A 21371-nucleotide genomic window follows, 5' to 3' on the forward strand; every position below is an offset into this window, starting at 1 on the left:
AAGCTCTGGATTTGGACAACTTGTTCCTGATCCTGTCAAGACCTGGCGCTCCCAGAGACAAAGCCCATCCTTCCAGGAACTTGCAAAGAGCAGTCCCATTGTAAACAGACTTTGTCCCCCAAGCTTGGCACCTTAAACCACCGGCGCACAGATTCTCCCTGGGTCCAGCCGATTGCGTCTGCGCGGCTGGCCAGGCTTCTGGTCCTTCCCCTCCTCTCTGCTTTGCTCTTTGCTTCCTCTCAGGCTCTGGGTTTCCAGTTTCCCTGCAGGCTTCTTTGGGCTGCGTGCTCCATGTGCCAGGGGCAAGGGAGTCCCTAGGCAGACTGGCCCTTGGCTCAGACAGCTCAGTGGGAGAACCCCACAGGCCTTTCCTCCCCCTTCCTGAGCCTCTGGGCACGCAGGCGGGCTCCTGGGTTCAGGGTCTCAGTACCCCCTGTGCCATTTGAGCTGCTCGCACTCATCATCTCTATTAATAACCACCCACCCTCCCCCGCTGCCCGGACTGCCCCCATCCCTGCCCAGCTCAGGTTCTCCGGTCACAGCAGTTCAGTCCACTGAAGCTGCTGGACCCCTGGGAGCCCAGACCACTGCCTGAGCTGCCGGTAAGTCCCCCGCTCCAGGGCTGGAGGACCAGGGGCCCGCTGTCGACTGCTGTCTGCAAGGGACCCTCGGTCCTCGGGAACCCTCGCCCTTCTCCATCTCTGCCTGGCTCCCAGCTGTCAGCTTCAGAGGAGCTGCAGAGAGTGCTGGAAGGAGAGGCGCTCGGGAGGGGCGGGTGGAATGGAGATGGTGGAAGCGGCCCTGGAGGAGTGAAAAGAGGCTCTGGGAAGCGAGAGAATAAAGGAAGCGGACTGGGCCTGAGGGGCACAGAGAGGAGAGGCCACTTGGATCCAGACTCTGGCCTTGGCAAGTATGTGAGCAGAATTTGCTGCTTCTGTGGTGAGATAAGACTCGGCAGACAGAGCGTTGTTTGTTTGCTTTCGGGTCATATGTGGCAGTGCTCAGGGCTTATCCTGGCTCTGTGCTAGGGATCACTCCTGCCGGGCTTGAGGACCATACGGGATGATGGGGATCGATTCTGGGTCACTGTAAGCCAGGCAAGTTCCTTACCCACTATATTATCTCTCCAGCCTAACAAGAGCATTTTTGATGAGTCCAACTTCTGTTAAGGAGGAATTGGGGTCTGTGTCATTTTTCAGCTTGTACCCTGGATGCAAGATTCTATTATGTGCCCATCGACCCTTAGTTTCTCAAAGCTGCACTATTGTTGAACTGACATTCATCAAGGTTCAAATGCTTCCCCCCAACCCCCCCCCAACACACACACACTCCAAACCTGACTTCTCTCCTCACTTGGGCTCAGGGGTCTGGGGGGGAGGGACTAAAAGGGATGTGGAAATACTTCCATGACCTCCCAGGCCACATTCTAGCAGGCCCGTGGGGAGCAATGGCTTCTTCCTGGGGAGAATGTTTTTGGCTGATCACCTCAACCCTGGCAGAACATCTTCCCTTCCCCTGGGCTTTGGGGCAGACCGAAGAGTGAACAGAGCTTCGAATGACTGCCCCAATCTGAAATCCCCATGCAAATTAGAATCTTCAAGTCATGCCAGCCACCGAGACCTGGGAGCGTTGCTCTGCCTGTGTTACTTGTTTTACCCACCCCCAAGCAACCAACACATACAGATCGTAATCCTCAGGAGTTCTGTGTGAAACAGCTGAAACGAGGTTGATAGAGTACAGAAGCAGGAGGTTCAGCTTCCTGCCTGGTCTCCAAAAAAAAAAAAAAAATTTTTTTTTAAAGCAGCATGTTTTCATGTTTTGGAGGAATATGTATCTCTCAGAAAAATTTAATCAATTTTGTTCCCTGAAACCCTTCACCCTAGGTTAAGAAGCCCTATACCCTAGGTTAAGAAGTACCACCTTGATGGAGCCATAGCAAAGGGGGTAGGGTGTCTGTCTTGCATGCGGCCAACACAGGATCAATCCCCTAGGGTCCCTGAGCCCACTGGGAGTGATCCTGGGCACAGAGCCAGAAGCCCTGAGCACAGTCAGGAGTAAGCCCTGAGCACCACCAGGTTTGACCCCAAACGAAACAAACCAACAACAAAAAGAAGTACTATCTTGAAGTTAGAGAGATAATACAGAGGTTAAGGCTCTTGCTTGCATGCAGCTATTCCTGCTTCAGAACCCTGAAAAATGGGGCTGGAGAGGCAATACAGCTAGTAAGGCGCTTGCCCTGTATGCAGTTGATCCCAGGTTTGATCCCTGGTATCCCATACGGTCCTGTGAACACAGCCAAGAGTCATCTCTTAGTGCAGAGCCAGGAGTAACCCCTGAGCATAGTTGGGTATGGCTCAAAAACAAATAATACAAAAAGAACCCTCCTCCCCCTCCCTGCCAATATGGTCCTTGTGCACCACCAGATGTCACTCCTGAGTACAGTGCCAGGAATGCCCCTGAGCACTGGGGACTGTGGCCCTACTTCCTTCCACCCTCATAAAGAAAGTAACTTTTATTTGCTGTTGTTTTGGTTTTCGGGACACACCTGGCAGTGCTCAGGGCTTACTCCTGGCTCTGTGCTCAGGGGTTATGGGGGAACATGCGGGGTGCTGGGGATTGAACCCAGGTAGGCTATGTGGAAGGCAAAGGCCCTACCCCACTGCACTATCACTGTTATCCAGAAAGTAGTTTTTGTAGATTTTCTTTTTTTTTGGTGGTGTGTGTGGGGGGGGGGCGGGGAACGGCACTCCCATCTGTACTCAGAGGACCATACGGGGTGCAGGGGATTGAACTCTGGTCGCTTAGCACAAAGCAATGATCTTTCCGACTTGTGTAGATATTCTTTCCGGCTCCCACTTCCTTCCCTCCCTCTCCAGGCTGTTGAATCTGGCCCCACAATGCCACTCTCGGGAACACCAGCTCCCAACAAGAAGAGGAAACCCAGCAAGCTGATCATGGAACTCACTGGAGGTACAAATACACTTCCTTTCCGGGGTCAGGGCATACACCCAGGAGTCCCAGGAAGACCATGAGGTCTTGGAATCCAATCCAACCCAGGACTCTAGCCCACTGGGTCATTTCCCTTGAGTTTTCATGTGTGTGGTTAAGTTTTCTATGATGTTTGAGAGATGGATCGCTGTGGTTTCATACCATGATGTTTATGGTATAGAACTAGTACACATAGAGGGGGCGAGAGAGAGAGAATAGTGGGCAGGGCAATTGCCTTGCATGCAGCCACACCGTGTTTGATCCCTGGCACCACAGAAAGTCTCCCGAGCCCTGTCAGGAGTGATCCCTGAGCACAGAGACAGGAGTAAACCCTGAGCACTGCTGAGTGTGACCCCCAAACAGGCAAACAACAACAAAGTACAACCTAGTACACATAGGAGACTATACTTCCATTATGTTTGTCCTTACATTTCATCAAAATATTTGAGCCAGGTTTCATGCCAAATATCAAATTCTCTACATTATTATTTCTACTATCAAAAACATTATGCCCTTCTCAAGACACAGGAATCACAGAATAATCTTTTTTGGGGGCTGAGCTGGAAAGTACTTAATTATTTTACCTCCAATATCTAATTATGCTTGATAAAGCTGGCAAAGATGGCATTTTGTTGTATCTAAATTAAAGATACGGATCATGAATGCTCTTGGCGACAGTTGTGAATCACCTTTCATATTTGCCATTAACTTGGTCAACCTTTGCTTTTGACACTTGGGAGGGATAACTGCTCCCCAAAGGAGGATTTGCAAACTGATGTGATAATTTTTAGGACAGTAGGAAGTCTTACTTTGCACACTCCTACTTCACACTTCCAGTGAGTTTCATTGCCAATTTTTTGTAATATAAAAATGGGAGTACTGTGTCAGTTGAAAAACCAAACTGTCAAACCAAACTGTCGAGCAGTTATTTTATTTTCTACAGCAAAATTGCCTTATGGTTCGTTACTTATGCAACAAAAATGTTTTCAGCAAAGGACTTAAAGTGAAATTATAGAACACAATAATTTGAGACAATATCTTCCTCTCAGGCTGGAGAGATAATACAGCAGATAGAGCGCTTGCCTTGCATGCAGCCAATCTGGGTTTGATTCTGGCCTCACCAGGAGTGAACCCTGAGCACAGAGCCCAGAGTAAGCCTTGCACACTGCCAGGTGTGGCCCCAAATCCTCCTCCTCCTTATCATCATCATCATCATCATCATCATCATCATCATCATTTGTATCACTTGTCATCCCATTATTCATCGATTTGCTCGAGCGGGCGCCAGCAACGTCTCCATTCATCCCTGTTGCGTGCTAGTGTGGCCCAATGGTTTCTGCTCACTCCAGGAACACGAAGAGCCTCAAACTGTTTATTCAGGGTCTTGGTGAAGAACTGTGACCATCTTGTAGGTGGGCAGCCATGCAGTCTTTTGACGTCCCATGGAATCCAGTCGGTAACAGCTCTAGTTCAGCGGTCATCTCTGAATTACATTACGTGTCCGGCCCATCTGATTTTCGATGCGTTGGCAAACTAGACAGCATCCCTGATTCTTGACCATCGACGGAGGTCAGAACTCCGGATTCCTTCTCTCATTTGAATCATCATCATATCTTCCTCTATTACCAAGCTCAAATACAGGACCATAGCATGAGGCAGAAAGATGTGTAAGACAGATAGAGGAAGACCTCAATAAATGGCAAATTTCCCTAGGTCTTTCCCAAGGTCTACAAGCCTGTGTAAATACTCAAGATGGAAAACTGCTCAGGCATGTTCTCTGAGGGGGCGGGTGGGAGCATGTGAAGACAGTGTTCCCTGAGGGGCAGGGAAGGAGGTAGCTAGGAGCCTCTGTTGAGAGATGGTGGACCCCACACAGCCTGCGCCTTTGGGCTTCCTTGCATCCTACAGCTTCTTCCATGCCTCCATCTAATATGTAAACATGTATGCATAATATGTTGTTTGGGGGCCACACCTGATGGTGCTCCAGGATTACTTCTGTCTCTGACTCCTGGGATCCTGGCAGTGCTCAGAGGACCATTTGTGATGCTAGAGATCCATCCTGGGTTGATCCTATATGCAAGGCAAGTGCCCTACCCACCACACTATTTTTATGACTCCTGTATTAGTTTTTTGAGGGTAAGAGGGGATGAAACCAAGGCCCTGTACATTCAAAGCATGTTCTCTATCATTCAGTCATGCCTCCACCCCCACCCATGTGTGATATCTTTTTTCTTAAGTTTTTGAGTCCCATCCAGCAATGCTCAGGGGTTACTCCTGGCTCTGCAGTCAGGAGTTACTCTTCGCAGTGCTTGGGGGACTGTATGGGATGCTGGGGATCAAAGCCGGGTCAGACTCATGCAAGGCGAGTACCTTCCCTGCTGTACTGTCTTCCCAGCCCTATGATACTTTCTTTTGTCCTATACCCCATGCTCTCTTTATTCCTTTTCCCTTCTGTAGAATGTCCCCACTGTATCCACTCTGCACCCCAGTTTCCCTGCATTTCTTTCCAATGCCAAGCCCAGGAAAACACATCTTCATAAACTAGGCAGAATAGACCAGGCCTCCTCCAGCACTGCCTGGAAGTCCAGCCTTTGCTGTTGGTGACACTTGCATTTCTTCTTTCCCTTGACCCTGAAAGGTGGACAGGAGAGCTCGGGCCTGAACTTGGGCAAGAAGATCAGTGTCCCAAGGGATGTGATGCTGGAGGAGCTGTCCCTGCTCACGAACCGGGGCTCCAAGATGTTTAAACTGAGGCAGATGCGGGTGGAGAAATTTATTTATGAAAACAATCCTGATGTCTTCTCGGACAGCTCGATGGTGAGTTGGGAACTACTCTCAAAGCCTAGTGACTCTTCCAGCAGCTTCTGGGTGAGTCCCAAATCTCCAAATACCACTAGGCTCCCCTCCATGCCAACGTAGAAGCTCATTAAACTCCCATGCACAGCTTGATCCCAGCAGCACAAAGTGAGTTCAAGCCCACCTCTGCCACTGACTCTTGAGCTTGCCCCCAGTGACGGGCTGGGGAGTGCCGCACCCTCAGGGAGAAAATTCCTTCTCAGTATGGGCAAGAGTTCAAGATAGGGTTGCCAGAGAAAACACAGGATACCCAGAGCTGTATTTATATTTGTGTTATTTATTTATTTATCTATTTATCTATCTATTTTTGGTTTTTGGGCCACACCTGGTAAAGCTTAGAGCTTTCTCCTGGCTTTGTACTCAGGGGTCACTTTTGGCCATGCTTGGAGATTGAATCAGAGTCAGCCATGTTCAAGACAAGCGTCTGAACCCCGATAATATCACTCCAGACCTCAAGTACTGTATTTTCAAGCTGACATACTTTTTTGTTTGCTTGTTTCAGCATGAAATGTTTGGGGCATAAGAATAAAGAAAAAGGGGCTGGAGCAGTAACACTGTGGGTAGGGCGTTTGCCTTGCACGCGGCCAACCCGGGTTTGGTTCCCAGCATCCCATATGGTCCCCTGAGCACCGCCAGGAGTAATTCCTGAGTGCAGAGCCAGGAGTAACCCCTGTGCAATGCCAGTGTGACACTCCCCCCACTCAAAAAAAAAAAAAAGAATAAAGAAAAAAATGTAATCCATGAGTTTGGAGAGACAGTACAGCAGGTAGGGCACTTGCCTTGCATACAGCTGCCTTAGGCTCAATCCTCAAGCCTCTGTGTTCCCCCAAGGAGTGATCCCTGAGCACAGAGCCAGGAGCAAACCCCGAGCACCACTGGGTATAGCCCCTCCAAAACAAAACAAAAATATGTCGCTTAAATTTCGGGTACACATGAATAGTATTTTAGTATAGGTGTGAAATATTTGGTACATAAAACTGAATTAAATTTAAACAAATAATACAACAGGACACCCACTTAAATTTTAATTTCAGATACACATTTAAAAATTTATTTGGGGTGAAGGGGTTTTGGTGCTAGGAAATAACTCTGGGCATCATTTATTTGAAGCCTGTGCTCTTTACTGCCAAGTCCCTTGGCCTCTGAAAAGTATTTACAGGGTGGGGGGGTTTGGCCCACACCCAGAAGTGCTCAGGGATTATTCCTGGCTCTGTGCTGAGTGATCGCTGGTGGTGCTAAGGAATCAAACTAGGATTGGTGGGATGCAAGGCAAGTTCCCTAACCCTTGTGCTTATTCTCCAACCACCCTCACCCCAAAATTTTTTGGGGGTGGGGCACACCTGGTAGTGCTCAAGGCATTCACCTGGCCCAGTACCCAGGGGTGACTCGTGGTGGTGCTTGGGGGACTATATGGGGAGTGGGGGATGGAACCTAGGTTGACCACGTGCAAGGTAAGCACCCTGCATGCTGTTTAAAATTTTTTCTCTGTTTTTACTGTGTCACACCTGGCAGTGCTCAGGGCTTACTCTAGGCTCTGTGCTCAGGGCTCTCTCCTAATGGGGCTTGGGGGGCCCTGTGTGGTCCTGCAGAGGGAACCCAGGATGACAGTGTGCAAGGAAAAATGCCTTGACACCTGTACTATCTCTCCAGCTGCTTGAACATTTTAAAAATTAACTGCAGGGATGTCTCATGCAATATTTGGGGACAGATTTATAATAGAAAACTATTGGCCAGAATAGCTCATGGTAGAGCAGATGCTTTGTATGTGTAAGACCCTGGATTCTATCCCCTTATCACCACACACATATACATATGAAGTGATTTTTTAAAAGAAAAGAGGAGTGTAGAGAGACCATCATAAAGTAAAAGAAGCTATACACCCCATGGTGAGATGCAGGTGAATCAAAAGTGGATTGTGACAATGAAGTGAATGTAGATAGCCATCTTTTTCTTGAGTCATTACAAAATAAACCTAAAACCTAGCTTTTTGTTTTGTTTTGGGGCCATATCCAGCAGTGCTCAGGGGTTACTCCTGCTCTACACACAGGAATTACTTCTGGCAGTGCATGGGATGCCTGGGATTGAATGAAGGTCAGCTGTGTGGAAGGCAAGCGCCTACCCACTGCACTGTCACTCTTGTCCTTAAAACCTAGCTTCTTAAATTGTGAATTACAATCCCATATGGGGTCATATAATTAATTGTGGGAGTTTTGAAAATACTATTTTAATAATAAATCTATGCTGGGGATTGGCAGATAGTATAGCAGATAGGACACTTGCCTTGAACCAACCAGATTTTGATCCTCGGCATCATATATGGATCCTGATCCAGGAGTGATCTCGAGTACAGAGCCAAGAGTAAGTGCTGTTGGGTGTGCCCCCACCGCCCCCCTCACACCAAATCTTTATCAGTGAATGTTTGATTTGTATACCTTGTTGTTTCTTTTTTGTTTGTTTGTTTTCTTTTTGGGTTACACCTGGCATTGCACAGGGGTTCCTCGTGGCTCTGCACTCAGGAATTACTCCTGGCGTGCTCAGGGGACCATAGGGATGCTGGGAATTGAACCCGGGTCAGCCTCATGCAAGGCAAAAGCCCTACCCGCTGTACTATCTCTCCAGCCCCTGATTTGTACACCTTTTTAATATGTCTAGGGCCCTATAAAATTTCTGGAGTAGAAAGAGATCATGAGTGGGTAAGTTTTAAAAGACTTAGAGTATCAGTCTAGGGACTTGCAGACCTGGGGGTCAAACTCATGCTTTAAGATCCTCAGTTCTCGGGCCTGGAGCAATAGCACAGCGGGTAGGGCGTTTGCCTTGCACGCGGCCGACCCAGGTTCGATTCCCAGCATCCCATATGGTCCCCTGAGCACCAGCCAGGAGTGATTCCTAAGTGCAGAGCCAGGAGTAACCCCTGTGCATCACCGGGTGTGACCCAAAAAGCAAAAAAAAAAAAAGATCTTCAGTTCTCCAAAGGAGAAGTAGGATTTGGGAAGGGGCTGGGCATAATGACCCTGTGTCTGAGAAAGGGGCCTTTTAATTTCCTTTCCTGCCCCTCCACCTTTCCAGGGCAGTCAGGAGAGGGTGGAAATAGATGTGTCCATGGGGCCAGTGCAGGACTGTCTGTCTTGTCCCATATATGAGCACAGTAAAAGTGCTGAGTTGGTTATGTCTAACTTTAGGAGGCCTCTTCTCTGCCTGGGTCTGATTACATTGGGTGGGGCATGGTGTGTGTGTGTGTGTGTGTGTGTGTGTGTGTGTGTGTGTGTGTGAGATGGTGGGATGGCCAGGACATCCTCCTAAAGGAGTTATTTTTAGACTTTGGAGCTAAATCCAGTGTTGCCCTTTTGGCCACCCATACCCTTTCCACTATCGTTTCACTGTCAGGAACTCCTTGTCTAACTGGAAAGAAAGGGGGGAGAGGAAAAGAAAAGAGAGAAGAGAGAGAAGCGAATTCTGCATTGTTAGACAAAATGAGGGGAGGAGGCAGAAATCTCTCCAGTTCTCCAAATTAAGGTTGGTCTTTCCAGGCCAATGCATCTGCTCAAAAAAAAAAAAAAAAGAGGGCGGTGCTTCTTAAGCTTTGTAAGCAACGCTCACTGGGTCTGGGGGTCACAAACAGGGCCAGGCTTGGGCACTTCCGCATGGTAATGCTCTGTGCCAGCAGCCCCCTGGGAGTGAACTGAGTTCAGGGTCTGGAACATGGCGGCAAGCAGTGGGGTCCTCTGAGCTATTGTCCTGGCCTCCCATCCTCTCAGAATAGAGCTGAGCAGAAACTGTGGTCCTCTTCAGCTGGGAAGGAGGAGGAAGGGGAGCGGAGAGATGAGCTGCCCCACCCTAAGGTTGCGATCGCAGGGTCTCAGCAGGCCAGGCTCCCCCTCACCGAGAAGTTTATTTCTTCCAGTCAGGTTATCCACTACCCAGAGAGATGAGGGAAATTTTAGAAAATCCCAGGCTTCCAGTTGGCAGTTATCATGACCACTTCCTCCTTGCTTCGCACAGATTTTGAGTATTCCCTGCACCCCTTGCTAACCTTCCCTTCCCTTTGTCATCTCTTTCAGGATCACTTCCAGAAGTTCCTTCCTACAGTGGGGGGCCAGCTGGGCACAGCTGCTCAGGGACTGTCCTACGGCCAGGGCAGCAGTGGAGTCCAGGCAGGGGGACACGGCTCTGCTGGACAGTATGGTTCCGACCAGCTGCACCACCAGGGCCCTGGGGCCGGATCTGGGGGTCCAGGTGGTCCTGGGGGCCAGGCTGGAAGAGGAGGAGCTCCTGGCACAGCAGGGGGTGGTGAGATGGGAGCAGGCAAGTATCGTCACTCAAGAGTCATATGGCTGTTTGCCGGAGTGTGGATACCTGGAGGAATAAGGCTGGGAGTGGGGTGTAGGGGAGGCCTAAGGGATAGCTTCATGCATTCTGGGCCCAGGGGATCTAGAGATTGTCTATCACACCCAGAAGTCTTGTTTTCCTGACTCCACAAAGCTTCTACAATTCCCAGGATGTTTTTATCTTCGGCCCCTGATCCTAGCAACAGCCCTAGTACAGGGACATGGCAGAAACCTCCGTTGGCTGACAACCGTTATTGCACTTTTCTCTCCTCTGGTTGCTAGGAGACCAGGCAGGTGGAGAAGGAAAACATGTCACCATCTTTAAGACCTATATTTCGCCCTGGGAGAGAGCCATGGGAATTGACTCCCAGCAAAAAGTGGAACTTGGGGTTGACCTGTTGGCCTATGGGGCCAAAGCTGAACTTCCCCAGTATAAGTCCTTCAACAGGTAAGGGAAGGAACATGTGTCTTCCAGGGTGTGGTTACTGTGCCCTTCGTGAGGATGAAGACTTTGGTTCAGATGCTTCAGGAGGCTGAGGAAGGATGGGAGGAATCCGGGAGTGCTAAGCAGTGGCTTGCTGAGGCTCAGAGACAGGGCATTACGATGAAGGGAACTGCTGATGGGAGCAAGGCTCTGGATTTTAAACTCCAGAATGACTTATTAGCTGTGCACATATGGGGATGTCACTCTACCTTTGAGCTTGGGAACTCTGACTGTAAGCTAAGGAATAATATTTTATAATTTTAAAAAGGAGGGTTTTTTTTGGGGAGGGGGCATACCTGCCAGTGCTCAGGTGTTACTATTGGCGGGGCTCAAGGAACCATATGGGATGACAGCAGGGAATGAACCTGGGTTGGCTGTGTGCTAGGCAAATGCCCTATACACTGTATTATCTTTCCGGCCTATCCCCCGCTTCCCCTCACTGGCCCTGCTATTTTTTTTTTTCTGCACCCAGCAGTACTCAGGGCTTACTTCTGACTTTGTGTTCAGGGATCACTCCTGGCAGTGCCACATGTAGTGCCAGAAATCAATCCTGGGTCAGACATGTACAAGGCAAATGCCCTTCCTACTGTACTATTATCTCTCCAGCCCCAATATACTTCTAAACGCTTCTTGAAGTTCCCTTCACTTAAGACTAAGTCTACCATTCTCCCTATAGTATGATTCTATTTCTCTAGCAGATACTAAGTATCTATTATAGATATAAAGTATAGACACCAATTTGTATACATATGGGTACCAATTATATAAGCCTAATAGATACTAATGTAATTCTTGTTGGAATTGGGTCTTTCTAGACTGGATAGATCTGTGTGAAAGCCAGGATGGGAAGTACTATATTTGGTCCTAAGCAGCAGCATTTTTTTTTTTTTTTGCTTTTTGGGTCACACCCAGCGATGCTCAGGGGTTACTCCTGGCTTTGTACTCAGGAATTACTCCTGGCAGTGCTTGGGGGACCATATGGGATGCCGGGGATCGAACCCGGGTCGGCCGCTTGCAAGGCAAACGCCCTACCCGCTGTGCTATCGCTCCGGCCCCTGCATTTTCTTTTTATCTTTTTGTCTGTTTAGTTTTGGGGCCACTTCTGGCTCTGTGCTCAGGGATCACTCCTGGCAGGTCTGGGGACCATACGTGATTCTGAGGAGTAGAACTAGAATTAACTGCATGCAGAGAAGACCCTGAATTCTGTACTATATCCCTGACTGCTTAGATCTTTTCTTACCATTTCTGGGGAAGAGGGAAGACTAAGAAAGAATAAGGAGCACAGATGCAATCTCAGACTAGATTTTGCAGGTTTCCCTCTAACACAGAGCAGCATCCCGGCTGGATAGGAATACAGCAGGGAAAGCACTTGCCTTCACACACTGGCATCCAGGTTCTATCCCAGCAACCCATATGGTCCCCTGAGCCCCGCTAGGGTTGATTTCTGAGTGCAGAAGCAGGAGTAACCCCTAAGCACAAATACCAACCAACCAAACGAAAGAACAGAAAACAGGGCAGCATCCCACTGATAAAGTTCTATACCTTTTGCTCATTCTTTGATTAATGTGTTTCCTTCTTAGGACAGCGATGCCTTATGGTGGATATGAGAGGGCCTCCAAACGTATGACCTTCCAGATGCCTAAGTTTGATTTGGGGCCCCTGCTGAATGAACCCCTGATCCTCTACAACCAGAACCTCTCCAACAGGCCTTCTTTCAACCGAACCCCCATTCCCTGGCTGAGCTCTGGAGAACACGTAGACTACAATGTGAATCTTGGCATCCCCTTGGATGGAGAAACAGAAGAGCTGTGAGGTGGTTCCTCCTGTGCTTGGCCTCAAGCTCCCCTTTCTGGTTCCAGTTTGGAGAGAGAATGCAGAAGGACTTCTTCCCTTGTAATCCAGCACCTCTGTGGGAATGGAGAGACAAAGGCTGGAGAGATCTGTCTTTCCAGTCTTCACTCCAAATCCCCCATGCACTTCTCACCAACTCAGAGCTCCCTTCACACTTGCTCTGCATGGAACCCACTCTTTTCTGGAATTACTCTGCCACCTGTAACAGTCAATAAATTTCAGGGAAATGAACTAATTCGTCCTCTGATATTTGAGGGGAGTGGAGAATCAAGGCTAACAATGCACAGAGACTAATTAAAGCCAGCTACTAAACATTCATTATTCAGACTTCAAGACCTGAACACTGAGTGCTCACACACCCACGTCCACACCCATGAAACCACATTCATAGGTACACACAATACAAAGACATAATTATTCAGTAATACGTAAGATGTATTATTGAACAAACATATGTGTTGGCCCATATGTAGCCAAAGCTAAGAATTTATTCTGTCTCGTGGTTAGGAAATTGATGTTAGTGACCTTGGTGCTAGCTTTTTAAAAATTAGAAAGTGGGGTAACTGGGATTTAATAATTATCAGAGAACTAGAGTATATCCTAAAGTTTTCAGATGACACCAGACAGGGTTGGGAATGTGTTGAAGCTTACAGACTCCAAAAGGATGGAATAGAAAGTCATGTTGGAATACAGAAGGTAGTGGGAGAAACCAGCTTGTCTGCAGGGGCTGGAGTCATGCTTTGTATGTGGGAGTCCTAGGTTCAATCTCAGACACTGCATGGTTCTCTAAGCACTGCTGGGAGTGACCCCATCACCTCCTCTGACCCTAGTATAAAGCTAGAAGTAGCCCTTGAGCACTGCCCCTCTCCCTCCACCAAAAAACTGAACTTGCTAGGGATGTGGCTTAAATAGTCTGGGAACATAGTTTGACTCAGAGCACAGGACAAGCATGTGAGGGCCAAGTTTCAATCCTCAGCACCATGTGGTCCACAAGCATCAGTGGGCCTCTGCAACAACAGAGGTGATTTCATAGGCTCTTAGAAAATGACTTCTGAGGAAAGCTGGCAGAAATTAGCTATCTCCATGAGCTGTTGGTCATTGTATTTAAGGAGCTGGATAATAAAAGGATTAAGATATGCCCCTGGTTTGAACTGTGGTACCACATGATTTCCTGAGTGATCCCTAAGCACAGAGCTATGAGAAATCCCCAAGCCGTGCCAGTGTGCCTCCCATCAAGTTATATATGTTGATATTAAATGTTATAGACTAAAATGATTCAATTATCATGAAATTGAAACATTTATCCTGTCTTCTTTTATAAATGAATTTTGAGGTTCAGAATCACAAATTTTCACACAAATTTTATTTTTATGTGCCATTTCTCAAATTCAAATGGACATAATTTAGATTTCGCCCAAATAGTGAAACAAAGATTTTCACTTAAGTAGTTCAGTTGGGATATAATCTCACAAATCCAATCAACATAAGGGAGTGAAAAGACAATGATAAAGGTGCTTTGAGTAACTGGGGCTGAATTTAATTACTAATATCTTGAAAAGATAAAAGTTATTCAAAGTGTGGCTCATGGGGCTCATGATGCCGGTCCATTGTGGAATGCATGCTTCACCTGTATGCGTAATCCGAGGAGTATCGCTGCTTCTAAATAAGTTTACTGAAGGTAATAGAATATAATCAGAGTGGATGAGGATATACTCAGAGTGAATGTGAACATACTACAGAGAAGAGTTATGCTTTTACACTAATTTACTATTTATATGGGAACAGAAACAGGTTACACTAATAAAGAATATTTATATTTGAGAGGAAGGTTTTGTGTGGTGATCTACCAGAACCAAGGTGCTCCCAGATTGGAACTATCTTTGGCCACTCTTTCATCAGTCCTAGTGTGGGGAGGTGTGCTTTTTCACTACACAAATGTATTACTATCAATGTACAATAAAACTGGAATAGGTCTTTGGTCTTCCAGCTTGGATTTCCTGAGCTTCAACTAAGCTTTAGTGAGTCTCAGTCCTCTATGTTTTTGTCCTTTGATGTGTGAAAGATCTGTAACACATTAACTCTTTTGGTAAAAACACATCAAGCTTCTCAGTTTAAGAGTATAAACAGAATTTTGCAGTTGTTAAGCTTTGCAAAGTTTTCACAAAGGAGGTTTTTTTTTTTTGCCTTTTTGGGTCACATCTGGCAATGCTCAGGAATTATTCCTGGCTCTGCATTCAGGAATCACTCCTGGTGGTGCTCAGGGGACTATATGGGATACCGGGATAGAACCCGGTGGCCAGCATGCAAGGCAAACACTCTTCATACAGTAAGATCGCTCGGTCTCACAAAGGAGTATTTTTTCTACAAAAGGCAACATTTTATTTTTCTTTTGGTTTGGGGCTACACCCAGAAGTGCTTCAGGCTCTGTGCTTGGGGGTAGCTCCTGGCAGTGCTCAGGGAATCATGTTACCTGGGTCCTGCCCAGGCTCCCTGCATCCAAAACATACACTCCAGCCCATTGAGATGACGTCAAGAAACATTTTCTTTCGGCTTCTAGGTCAGTTGTTGACCACATTTACACTAACCATCCTGGGTCTCATGACCAAAGATATTTATATTTGGTTTTTGGTTCCCACCCAGCTGGGTGCTGGGGCGGGAGGGGGAGGGGGTCCCTAACAGCTGGGCTGGGGGATCATGTGGTTCCTGAGATCCAACCGGGCTTCTCACATGGCAAAGCAAGTGCTCCAGCCTCTGGAGCCATCTCCTCTGCCTTTACTAAGGACCTTGATCCACCTTCTGTTCCCAATGCAAGTCCACTAGAAATGACAAGGGTTTGAGGAAGAGAAGGTCTTGTAACTCAGCGTTTAGAGTCCAAGTCTGGATGTGACCAAGGGGGCGGCAACAAAGTGAGGAGTTCGAATCACACCAACGCGGTCCCCTTCTCGCACCTAAGCTCAACCCCCTGTGCTCTACGGCAAGTAGAGCCTAAAGAGGAAACTTTCATTTCCCATTTTGTTATGGCGGATCGATCGAGCGCCCGTGAACGCACAGAACCGCCTTGGCGACGCTGTGGTGGTTGCCCTTCGCAAACGCCGGGCGGGACCGGGACCACAGGCGGGTCCGCTTCCGTCCCGCTCGGCCGCCGCGCAGGGCACCTGGGCAGGGAGGCCCCGCGCCGGGCAATTCCCTGGGGCACGGCCTGCCACCCTTCCCGCGGCCCGCCGGCGACCAAGTCGAGAGCCTCGCTCTCAGCTCCCGCTGACCTTCCGGCCGCCATTTCCCCTCGCACGGTCCTATCGCGAGACCTCCCTCCAGACGGGCGCCTGCCGCCGTCCCATCCTGCGCCAGGCAACTCTCGCCGCTTCTCGCCGTGGCGCCGGGAGATGTCGCGAGAGCTGGTTGCCTTGGCTCCCTGTAGCTATAGCAGCCGCGGCGGTTGAGGATGCGGCGGCTGGAGCGGTGAGTGCGACACCCCCAGGGGGGCGGGGCCGGAGGTAACGGGGCGCAGGGGCTGCCGCCCGGGGCGGGGGTGGGCCCGAGTGTGACGTGCGAGGAAGGACCCGGGGGCCGCGGTGGGTGCGGGAGCCGGTCTGCGCTGGGCTCGCGGCTAGGGCTGGAGCTGCTGGGAAGTCCGGCGGGGAGGGACGGGGTGGAGCAGGGTTCAAGGGGCAGGGGCTGGAGCGTGCGGGGTGCGCTTGGGGCGCGCGAGGGTTCCGGCGCGCGAGCTGGAGACAGGGGCCGGGCTGCGCCGAGGAGTAAGTGGGGGAGAACCGGGGTCCGCCGGAGAGGAGGGTCTGGGGGCCGGGAGCGCGGTGGCTGGGCCCGCTGCCTGCGGACGGGGAGTGGGTGTCGGACAGTCCGAGGCCGCTGGGTCCTCAGGGGCCTGGAGGGGGGCGGGGGTGGCGACTCCGCAGCCCTGGGGCGCTGCCGACCCCGGCCCCTGCGGGAGAAAGGTTCCCCGAGGCGCGGCCATGTGGAGGGAGGGTCCCGGGGAACTTGTCGGAGTTAGGGAGGTCCTGTTGAGTGGGATAATGAACTGCTGCTCTAACAGAAAGTGCGGGGTGGAGGCGGGAGAGAGAACTTCTTCGGAGTAAAAGGAAAAAAAGAAAAAAAAAAAACCACTACAATCCCACCTGCGGTATGCTTCCCGGAGAGCGTGTTGAGTTGGAGGGAGGGGGTGTGTGTGTGTGCAGAGATCACGTTTGTTCCCTGATTCATTCAAGTGGAGCATTCCTTTACGGAGCACTTATGAAATTATATATTCAGTGTAACAGTTTCGATGGTGCAGTGGAGGAATGTGCTGTAAGACACTTAAATCTTCCGTGAACGGAACTTAAACACCAAGGAAAGTGTTTGAATTGCATCAGCAAAGTGTGAGCTCTACGGGTAGTTATACTGACCTGATAAGACCCCAAAGACTTAGATAATTTCCTTAAAAAAACAATTTTGGGCCACACTCGGCGATATTCTGGGTTTACTCCCGGCTCTGGGTTCAGGAATTTCTCCTGGGGGTGTTCAGGGACCAGAATGGGATGCTGAGGATCGAACCTGGGCCGGCTGCGTGTAAGGCACTGTGCTTTACAAATTATTGGCACTCCAGCCCAATAATTTGCTTTTTAAAAACAGAACTTTTATTGGCGTAACACCAAATCATAGCATTAAAATTTAAGTTTCCGGGTTAAGTACAAGGTGGGTTTTTTTTTGTTTGTTTTGTTTTTGCCTTTTAAGAACCTGATAAGTGATGGGTGTAGTGTGGGCTGGAGTGTGGGGGAGTATTTATCAAAGGTGTGAAGCTGCATCCTGCAATTTATATAGTATCTCTTGTAAACCAATGGTATGTTAGTTTTTAAAAGAATTGTTTAATTTTAGGAGGCAGAGCAAGGCTTGAATATGTTGAACTACAAGTTAACTCTTAAAGAAGTTAAAATCAGTGAGGTCAAAATATTCCGTCTTTGAATCTTAAGAACAGTTTTCTGACAACTGTTTTGTATCACTTTGTTCATTAACACTATTCCTAGTGAAAACAATGGCTTTGAGTCAGGTTTGAAATTTATGTATTGAGATACAAATGTTTTGATAACTTGTCTTACTATCTTTGGCAAAGAATATTTTCTGATATGACTGCACGTTTGGGGCTGACAAATGTAATCATTAGAATAATGTTTTTAAATTCCTACAGCTGGCTTTGATGTGGTTGATGAATGACTGAAATGATTTGATATGTGTTAGACTAAAACTTTTGTTTGTTTTTTGTTTTGGAACCATTTAAGTACTCAAGGCTTAATCCTGGCTCAGGAATTATTTCTGACAAGCTTGGTGGGGGGAGGGGGTGTTATATTTTGTGCTGGTTATCTAAGCAGGGTAGGTGGTGTGTAAGGCAAGTGCTAGTTCTCCAGCCCCGAAAACATTACATTTTTAATGTTAGTAGATAAACTTTAACATAGAAGTGCAGGGCTGGAGCGTGTAGGGCATGTGCCTTGCACACGGGCTGACCTGGGTTTGATTTCCAGCATCCCATATGGTCCCCTGAGCACCGCCAGGGGTAATTTCTGAGGGCAGAGCCAGGAGTAACCCCTGTGCATTGCCGGGTGTGATAAAGAAATAAAAAATGCTTTTTCGGGTGGAAGGGGCACCCCTGGCTGTACTCAGGGGCTTATTCCTGGCTCAGCTCAGGGATTACTCCTAGGGAGCTGGGGGAGTATATTGGGTGCCAGAGATCGAACTAGGGTAAGCCTCGTGCAAGGCAAGTGCCCTACCCCGCTGTACTATCTCTCTCTGGTCATAGTGCTTTTTTGGAGGCAGTCTAAAGCTTCATGTGCTCAGGTCCAAAGTATTTCTGTATCAGTCCATTGCTCTACTGAGTTCCTAGTATGTGTACTGTGTAAATGCGTTTCAGGGGGAACGTATTCATCTGTTAATCTATTCACATAAACGCTTATTGAGATAAATTTTGTGTCTGAGACTTTAAGCTGATTGCTAAACTTTCAGGATACAAATACAAGCCTAGCCCTCTGCCTGGGAATTGCCTTGAGCCTAGAAAGGGAGAGTGATAGAGAAACAAATAATTATAATGTAACTAGCACAGTGAGTGGAAATAGGTTTTTGGAAAAAAGACTCTGGCCTTGAGACTTTTACATAGTTATATAAGACTAAAAGGAACAAATTAACTTTTTGTTGTATTTGGCCACATCAGGTGTTGTAAAGGGGCTGTTCTTGGGGGGGGGGTCACTGGTGGTGCTCAGCAGGACCATGTGATCTGGGGATCAGACGCAGGCCTCCTGCATGCAAACATTGAGCTATCTCTCCAGCTTGAGAAATAAATTTAAGTTATAAAATATGAAGAAAATATTAAACTATCAATAAAACGTTTCTCAGAAGAGACAAAAGTTAGAATGAAAGCTTGAGGAAAATTTGTGGTTCAGTAAATAATATTGAAGTGTTTAAAAATTACCCTTTAAAATAATTAACACCAAACATATTTTTGTTTGTTGGTTTTGTTTTGGAGCCCCACCTGGTGATGCCCAGTGGTCACTTCTGGCTTTGCGCTCAGAACTCTTGGTGGTATTTGGCGGGCATATGTGGTGCTGGGAATCAACCTGGGTTGACCCCATGCAAGGCAAGCGCCCTTAACCACTGGACTATATCTCTGGCCTCTCCACCAAACATTCTTTTATTTTTGGGTTGCACTCAGTGGTGTGCAGTACACTGTGGGTGGGTAGGGCAGAGAGCGGCGGGCTCCTGTAGTCTCAGAACTGCCCAATGCTGGGGATCAGGGCCCGGTGTTTTGAATGTAAAACATGCACTCCCTGCTTCAGGCTATGTTCTTGACCTGAACATAACAGTGTGTGTGTGGGGGGGTGGGGGACGGGGCGTGGGGGGTGCGGGAGGCAGACTGTGTGTGTGTGGGGGGGGGGTAGCTGGGATCAAGCCCAAAGCTTCTTTACATTTGTGAGTCTCGTCCTGTTCCACTCCTGGCCCCTCCACTAAACTTTTTTTCTTCTTCTGGGTTTTTGAATGAAGAGATAGAGGCTATGCAGGAATACAACCTGAATACCCCACAGCCTAATATGCACTCAGTATGTTGAGCTGTCCCGTTAGCCCACTAACTGGACATCCATGAGTTATGATAACAATAAGCATAATCCCTCAAATTGTTAGTGTGTCAGTCACATTATCTCATTTTCTCTTTACAACACTGCTTTTCAACAGGTACAGTACTAACTTTTTGTGTGTTTATTTTGTTATTGGGCCACACCCAGCTGTGCTGAGAGCTTGCTCCTGGCTTTGCACTCAGGGATCACTCCTGGTGGACTTCAGGGTACCATATGGGGTGCCAGGGATAGAATCCCAGTTGGCAGCGTGCAGAGCAAGCACCCTACCTGCTATACTATCTCTTTAGCTCTAATACTTCACTTTTAAAGATAAGAAAATTGAAGCTGAAAATTAAAGTTGGTTTTAGGGATGTGACTCTAGTGATAGAACACAAGTTTTGCATTTGTGAGACCCATTTGCAAGGTTCCCTGAGCCCAGGGTTCAGTTTCCAGCACTTCATGCCCCTCACCCCTATACTCCAGCATGGCCTCCACAACTAACAAAAACTAAAAAAGAATGAATCAACACATTGACACTGGCACTGCAATTTGTGTTCGTTAAGTCACATTCAAAGTGTGAGTCAGTGGTGGTACATGCCAGCGTCAATGTATGAGAATTTTTTTTTTTTTGAGAGAGAGGAGAAAGATCGAGAGAAAGAATGAAAGAAAGAAAGAGAAAGAGAAAGAGAGAAAGAGAAAGAAAAAAAAAAACATGGGCTTCTCTAGAGTGGAAAAGTTTAAGGTCTACCCTGGCTTGATTCTGGTTTGTAGGTGCCATGTGTGGTCCCTAGTACTGCTAGGAGTGAGCCCTGACCATAGAGCCAGGAGTAGCTCCTAAGCACCACTGGATGTGACCCAAAATAAAAATAAAAAAAGGAAAGTGTGTGTGGAGGGGACCTCACCTGGCTGTGCTCAGAGTTTACTCTTGGCTCTGTATTTAGGGGCCACTCCAGAGTTTAGAGGGTCATATGGGGTGACTGGGATTTGACCAAGTTGACTGATGCAAGCAAACACCCTACCTGCAGAGAGATAGTACAGTGAGTAGGGTGTTAGTCTTACACAGCCAGCCTGCATAAGGTTCCCCAAGAAGTGCCAGGAGTGATCCTTGAGCACATAGCCAGGAGTAAGCCCTGAGCACCACTGGGTGTGGTCCCCAGACAAACACAGGAAGGGAGGGAGGGAGGGAGGGAGGGAGGGAGGAAAAAAGTTGTGGGAGATCAAAGCCAGGAGGAAGGAAGGAAGGAAGGAAGGAAGGAAGGAAGGAAGGAAGGAAGGAAGGAGGAAGGAAGGAAGGAAGGAAGGAAGGAAGGAAGGAAGGAAGGAAGGAAGGAGGGAGGAAGTGAGGAAAAAAATAAGTTGTGGAAGATCATAGCCAGGAGTAAGCCAGGAAGGAAGAAAGGGAGGGAGGGAGGGAGGAAAAAAATAAGTTGTGGAAGATCATAGCCAGGAGTAAGCCCTGAGCACCTCTGGTCCCCAGACAAACACACAGGAAGGAAGGGAAGGGAAGGTTAGGTTAGGGAAGGTTAGGTTGTGGAAGATCATAGAACTAGTAAATTCGGGTTGCCCCAGAGGGGGATGGGTGAGAGCCCTCCCCGTCCCAAGGGACCCAGCCCTGGCAGCTGAACACCTCCAGAACCCAACCACCACCACACTCAAGGCCACTTCCCCACAGGCTTGGGAGGAGCCTCAGGCATGAGTGAACATATTCTTGGATTGCTTGACCGCAAGCCTTGCAACACATCGTAAGACACTCCCTACCCATTCTCCAAAAGTACC

At 48.3% G+C, this 21371-nt stretch overlaps 2 protein-coding genes across 4 annotated transcripts in view; both read left to right on the forward strand.

Annotated features, from left to right (window-relative positions):
* The first annotated feature begins 565 nt into the window (after positions 1-565).
* MYOZ1 (myozenin 1) lies at positions 566-12712 on the forward strand. The gene is made up of 6 exons (XM_004615458.2): positions 566-602; positions 2877-2970; positions 5627-5805; positions 9903-10146; positions 10452-10617; positions 12234-12712. Exons 2-6 carry the CDS (start codon positions 2898-2900, stop codon positions 12463-12465), a joined length of 894 nt encoding a protein of 297 aa, XP_004615515.1. The 5' UTR covers positions 566-602; positions 2877-2897; the 3' UTR covers positions 12466-12712.
* A 3137-nt stretch (positions 12713-15849) lies between these two features.
* The window catches only part of USP54 (ubiquitin specific peptidase 54), a 169030-nt gene continuing 163508 nt past the window's right edge, over positions 15850-21371 (forward strand). The window contains exon 1 of one of the 3 annotated variants that reach the window (XM_055130340.1): positions 15850-15963. The gene's annotated coding sequence lies outside the window, so the exon portion shown is untranslated. Of the gene's footprint in view, positions 15964-16053; positions 16077-16188; positions 16260-21371 lie in introns of those variants that run through there. The other 2 variants (XM_055130344.1, XM_055130342.1) reach the window with 2 other exon arrangements.

This window comes from Sorex araneus, chromosome 3 (genome assembly GCF_027595985.1).
Source record: "Sorex araneus isolate mSorAra2 chromosome 3, mSorAra2.pri, whole genome shotgun sequence".
Lineage (NCBI taxonomy): Eukaryota > Metazoa > Chordata > Mammalia > Eulipotyphla > Soricidae > Sorex > Sorex araneus.

Bases quoted from the DNA above. Each gene is read 5' to 3' on its own strand.
- MYOZ1 (XM_004615458.2), top strand. From the start codon at position 2,898: ATGCCACTCTCGGGAACACCAGCTCCCAACAAGAAGAGGAAACCCAGC. The intron at 2,971-5,626 runs GTACAAATACAC...TGACCCTGAAAG, and splicing joins GATCATGGAACTCACTGGAG to GTGGACAGGAGAGCTCGGGC. The intron at 5,806-9,902 runs GTGAGTTGGGAA...CATCTCTTTCAG, and splicing joins TCTTCTCGGACAGCTCGATG to GATCACTTCCAGAAGTTCCT.